Source organism: Centruroides vittatus, unplaced genomic scaffold (assembly GCF_030686945.1).
Source record: "Centruroides vittatus isolate TY-2023 unplaced genomic scaffold, ASM3068694v2 contig_884, whole genome shotgun sequence".
In the NCBI taxonomy this organism is placed as follows: Eukaryota; Metazoa; Arthropoda; class Arachnida; order Scorpiones; family Buthidae; genus Centruroides; species Centruroides vittatus.
This window is the reverse complement of record NW_027122576.1, coordinates 2473156-2479134: the sequence shown is the minus strand read 5'-3', so window position 1 is coordinate 2479134 and position 5979 is coordinate 2473156. Positions and strand designations below refer to the sequence as shown.

The window sequence follows — 5979 nt, the reverse complement described above, 5'->3', positions numbered from 1 at the left end:
TTATCTGAAATCAAAAAGAAACATAAATGATTCTCTGTAATGACAAATAAACATTATAACGCTCATTTAAGCGTTTAAAAACTTTATTTAATAGCACACAAACTTACCACGTATAGGGAAATCGTTATGTAATGCAAAAGATGGCCCAAACGTCAGTTAACCATTGTAAAGTCTAAATTTCTCATCTTGTAACCAATTGTATCATTTGTACAATAATTTCTATAATTCTTTGTCAGTTTAGGAAAAAAAGTAAGTCAATCTAAACTCACTTTAAGAGTCATATTCATAAATATAATCTTAAATACGAAATAAAACACGATTAACTAACTTTTGGGCCATTTTATATATCTTTAAACAGTTAATGTGTACCTAGGTAGTCCAAGATGGCGGCTCGTCTCCGATCCCAGGAATCAGAAGACACTGAACAGTGGGGACGCACGTTCTAACCTAACCTAACCTATTCTAATAATTTGGTTGCTAATAATTATGGTAATTTATTAGGTTAGATTAGAACGTGCGTCCCCACTGTTCCCTGTCTTCTGATTGCTGGAATCGGAGACGAGCCGCCATCTTGGACTACCGAGGTACACATTAACCCTTTAAACATATAAACAATATTACCTTAATTTAAATTGCGTATAATTGAATTAAAACTTAAATTTTATTCTGTTTCAAACGTAATATACGGATATTTAAGCGTACCACGAGGTTTAATATATTTATCTGACTTAAAATTTAATCAAATTTATAAACATTGTTGTTATTAACAAACCTCCGCCATTTTTAATAAATCGCGCCCTCTAAGATTATAGCAATATAGTTTTTTTTCAAATTTGATTTAAAGATCTATAAAAATTCATTAAAACAAATTTTGAAGCTCATAAAAATATTTTAAAATTGCTAATTATGTTCTGTGTTGAAAATTATTAAGATCATGTCAAATGATTACAGTTCTCGTTTGAAACGAGAATTTCGTTATTCGACTTGTTTGGTTGTATTTGCTTATTAATAGCGGAAATATTTTTAAAATAAAATTTACATTAATATTTCGAAATATTTTAAAATAACTAATTACGTATGTAATTGAAATATATTGAGAAATTTTTATTATATAATGATGTGAAAATTTCAATACCAAACGTAATTACGCAATGACAAAGCTCTCGTTTTCAACGATAACTACAATTTATAACGAGAATGTACTGTACGTTATTGATTTGATGACGCAAACACACATATATATTTTAAAACATTTGTTTCGGAAATAAATTTTTAAAAACTATCATTTAATATTTGTTTTATTTTTCAAATATTAAGATTTTACTCCTTCATTCTAAAAAAAAAAAAAAAAAAAAAAATTCACATTTATTCAATCAACTTGAACTGAAAATTATTTTTACTCGTATAAATTACATAAATTTTTCACGCTACATTCCAGTTTATCTAGTTTAAAGGTTTCTAAATACAGAAACGGATGTTACCACATGCTAACCACGTGTAATCACATCTGTATTTTCGCGCAACCGTAAAAATTAACATTTTAAAATAAATATTCTCTTACTGCAAAACATTTACTTTAAAAACTACTGAAAAAATAATACGTATCGTAAATAACTTACATTTTATTAATAAAATACATATTTATTTTACATAATGGCTGAAAAAAACGTTAACAGAAATTCACGTCTGGTTTTTTATTTACCCAAAATATTTAAAACCCCAGATTTCATTTACATTTCTTCATATTGAAGTTAAGATGAAATCGTCGACAGTGAATCTAAAATAGAATTTATTTATTACTGTTTAGCATTGTTTAGATGCGATTTAAGGTTCGAATTTCATACCATAATTTACTCTTTGTAATATTTAAGAGTGAACTAAATGCATCGCTTTAAATAATTCATATTACATCTTCGGATGTGGGTGGTTTCGTCGAGTTTATTTTTCTCCACTTCAGCTTCTTACATAAAGGTAATACAACAAGGCCGGACAGAAGTGTACAGATCCCTGCTGTACAGAAAGGTATGTCGTATGAGCCGTATGTATCATATAACCAACCTAGAAAAAATTAAATTTAAACATAATTTATATTTTACTATAGTTCTCAATGTGATAATTCGATAGCCGAGTGAACTGTACTTGGAATCCAAAGTTTTTATTTGTATTATCCTAAAAAATATTATTTTATTGTATAAATTTGTATTAATACAAATAGATCCAAAAACGTTAGGAATTGAAACATTACCTCCAAAAGGTGGTCCAACGAGGGTTGCTATACCTTGCACAGATAACAACAAACCATAAGCATTGGTGAAATTGTCAAGAGAGATTAATTCTACAAGTAAAGAAGCGGTTAAGGCATAGTTGGTGCTTACAGTAAATCCATAAGTAGATACCGCGATTGCCATGCCGATGTAATTCTTCAAAAATGGTAGACAGCCTATGGCAATTCCACTTACACACATAGTAATTGCATAAACCAATGAAGGATCTACGAAAGATTTATCACCTACATATCCAAATATTATCTACAAAAGTTAACGTTTTAAATACTTTTTACAAATTCTTATTTAAATAGAAAGTAACAATCATCTTACCATTCCAACAGTATTAAAAACACCTAAAATTGAAATAAGGGATGATGATACCCAGTTTAAATTCGGATCTAAACCTTCGACATAATCGGGGATATATACGTAGGGAATATCTGCGCATGCATAAAGGAGAAGATTTGAAAGACAAAAAACAGTGTAAGGAACGTTTTTGAATATCCTTATATCAACCATATCTAGTAGAAGTTCTTTAAGTCCGCTTAGGAACTGGTATTTCTGAAAAACAACATATTTATTCATACAAATCTATGAAAACATATTATATTAAATGGATCAACTTACCTCTCCTTTAATTTTTCCTGACAAATAATTTTTATAGATATTAGGGCAACTTGAAGTTCTTAAATAATAAGGTGGTATATTCAACATGGCTCCACGATACATTAAATTACCAGGATGAATTCGAATATTACGGAAATATGAAGGATGACGTTGACAGATATAAAATCCTGGCATAAGTGGACATTGTTGCTCTTTTTGATGACCACTTAATTGTTTTTCTCGACGTCTTAATTTCACGCCAGGTAGACATTCGCCATCCACGCTCTTTATATCTCGAACGGGTAAGGAATCTTCCATGTTTTGCAAATAGGAACTGAGGAAATCAGGATGTTGCTCCAGAAGACTGTTTAAATGGCCTCCTTCTTTATTACTTAATTCTTGAATTACTTCAGGATTTAGATTTTTATTTTTAATATAAGTCGGAAGTTGCACTAGAGATGTACTTAAGGATTCTTCTATTTGACTATCTGAAAGATTGCTCTTGCGTTCATCATTATCGGACGATGACGACGACAAATCTTCGGGGTAATCTAAATCGCGCATTAGACATCCAAATACCGTCATGTTTAAAAACGCACCAGCTAATAACAAAAGAGTACCTCTCCAAGTATACATTTTTATTAGATAATTAGTTATGTAAGGAAAAGCGATCGTTCCTACTCCTGCACCACATGTCGCTAATCCATTGGCTAGCGAACGCTTTCTGTCGAAGTAATAAGCCACAATAACTATCGAAGCGACGTAACAAAGTGATAAACCCAACGCCGATATACTAAATGCTATAATTAAATGATCCAATTTGGTCGCTAAGAAGCCAGCAGCGAAGGCGAAAGTCGTGATCAGTGAACCTATGATGGTAACCATTCTGCATCCCCATCTATCTGTAAAATAACTAGCTATGGGTCCTGTTAACAAAGGAAGACTGAAGAATAGGGATCCAGCCCATGCCGTAGTCGATTTGGAAGCACCGAAAAAATCGAAAAACTCCACGAACAGCAAACCAAATGAATGGGTTATTCCATCGGCAACGAAGCTGACCATAAATGAAGCAAAAACAACGACCCAACCCCAACCTCCATCGGGTGGCTTAAACTGTGTACTGTGTAAATTTTTTGTTTCCTCCAAACCATTTTCTGTAATTTGGTCCTTATTATTGTTCTGATTAACAAAAATATTTGACGATTCATGTTTGATTTCGGCCATGTTGTCCACTTAAAACCGTATCCTTCAGAACCATACATCAAGATAACGACTAAAAGCTATAGAAGGGAAAAAAACAAAATAAAAAAACATTAGTATGAAAATTACATCAGAATCCATTCAAGGTTACTTATAATAAGTTTAACAGATACAAATAAAGTTCCTGTCAATAATGATACCATACAAATTTCCTATAAAAACACTTTATAGGTTGCACCTTTCAAATTTAATTTATGTAGATGCAGGATTTAATTATTGATATATAAAATTTATGCTAAAATTTTCTCCTCTTATCTTTAAAATAATTACATTATTCTAAAAAAATGTTGCAAAATACAGCTTGCAATTAAATATAACTCCACCCAAGTAATTAAAAAAAGTGATAAGAATGAATGCAAATAATAATTTCTTTACAATTATATATTTGTATATGATATATCAACTGTTAAAGTAATATGATGATAAAATACCATTTTTAATCAATAAAGTCCTGTCTAAACTTTAATATATTGTAAATGTAAAGGAAAAAAACATGCAATTAATATTTTATTAGGTAAAAATTCATTCATCCTTTAACTTGTAGACCCAAATATTTTTGAAATTGCATAATACTTTTATATGAATCAGAATCACTTTCTAATAATGCAATCACCATTATTCAACTCTTAAGTACCATAGATGATGAAGAAAGCAATGTATTTGATAATTACTTGAATAATTTTTAAGTGCATTAATTAATTTCGATGTTAAATCATGGTTTATTTGTGTAATTAAGGTTTTGTTTTTGTGCATTTTGGTTCATTGTCACTGAGAATGTGGCTGATTTCTAAAGGTTATGTTCACTAATTAAGATTTTAAGCAACAGTTTTAAAAACTTAAAACAGTTTTATATGATAGATTATAGTTTTAATTTATAGTATATACAGTTTAAACTGCAACTGATGCGTTTTATAATCTTAAAAATTTGAATAAACTTACCTACAATCAAAATTAAACCTCTCCACTCCAAAGAATGCACTTTTTTGTCAAAGCTACTTAAACGCCACCTGTCGCTTTCGTAATATGTTGCCATAACAACGGAAGAGTCTATTTGTTACTCGTAAACGTGACGTCACCGAATATCACCCTTTTCTTAATAATAATACATCACTTCCCTAAATAATTACGAAATTTCCTTGTTTACTTAAAATAAAATTTTTATTTTAATTCATTTTTCGTATTAAGCATTTCAAAACGTTTCTAATCTATTCAAATTATTGATGTTAAAATCCGTTAATTTTATAATATTATTAATATTAATAGTTTAAAATAAATTAAATTAGGAATTTAATTATTGTGTAATAGTTAAGAAATACGATTAAATTATTTATAATGAAAATTTTAAAAATAGCGGTTGTAATTTTATGACTGCCATCTGGTGTGAAGATGCAAAAATGAAATTATTAAATTATATATTTATACATATAAAAATCAAAATAAATAAAATAAAAAACAGAATTTCCTGTTTAAATAAGGAAAAATTTATAAGTTTTAAATTTTAAAATATTTAAATAATAAAATTATAAATATTTGAATTATAAGTATTAATTATAATTCAGTTTTTTTAATTAAAAAATTAAGTTAATTAAAACAGAATAAATTACGTTATTTAATTATTAAGATTTAAATATAACAAGACATTATAAGCATAATTAATGTATTAATTTTAAAAATATCATTTAAAAAGAATATTAAATTTTAATGTAATTTTAATTAAAATTATAAGTAAATTAAAATAAAATTTTATTTATAAAACATTATAAAAATCATTATTTTAATATTAATAATATTAAAAAGAACATTTAAAAAAATAAATAAAAATTTAGTTTGTATAATACTCGTCAGA

General features: G+C 28.0%; 2 protein-coding genes across 5 annotated transcripts in view; one reads left to right on the top strand and one right to left on the bottom strand.

Annotated features, from left to right (window-relative positions):
* The window catches only part of LOC136983714 (cilia- and flagella-associated protein 77-like), a 233549-nt gene that overhangs the window by 164894 nt on the left and 62676 nt on the right, over positions 1–5979 (top strand). The gene's annotated exons all lie outside the window — the stretch shown is intronic.
* LOC136983697 (monocarboxylate transporter 9-like) lies at positions 1608–5218 on the bottom strand. 4 transcript variants are annotated; one of them, XM_067280509.1, is made up of 6 exons: positions 5073–5218; positions 2895–4153; positions 2598–2828; positions 2246–2528; positions 1845–2058; positions 1608–1777 (listed from the first exon to the last, which is right to left on the bottom strand). In XM_067280509.1, exons 2-5 carry the CDS (start codon positions 4095–4097, stop codon positions 1901–1903), a joined length of 1875 nt encoding a protein of 624 aa, XP_067136610.1. In that variant the 5' UTR covers positions 4098–4153; positions 5073–5218; the 3' UTR covers positions 1608–1777; positions 1845–1900. The 4 variants fall into 4 exon arrangements, with proteins under 4 accessions (XP_067136610.1, XP_067136611.1, XP_067136612.1 ...); XM_067280510.1 differs by having other exon boundaries at positions 5077–5200; XM_067280512.1 differs by lacking the exon at positions 1608–1777 and having other exon boundaries at positions 1952–2058; positions 2246–2278; positions 2376–2528.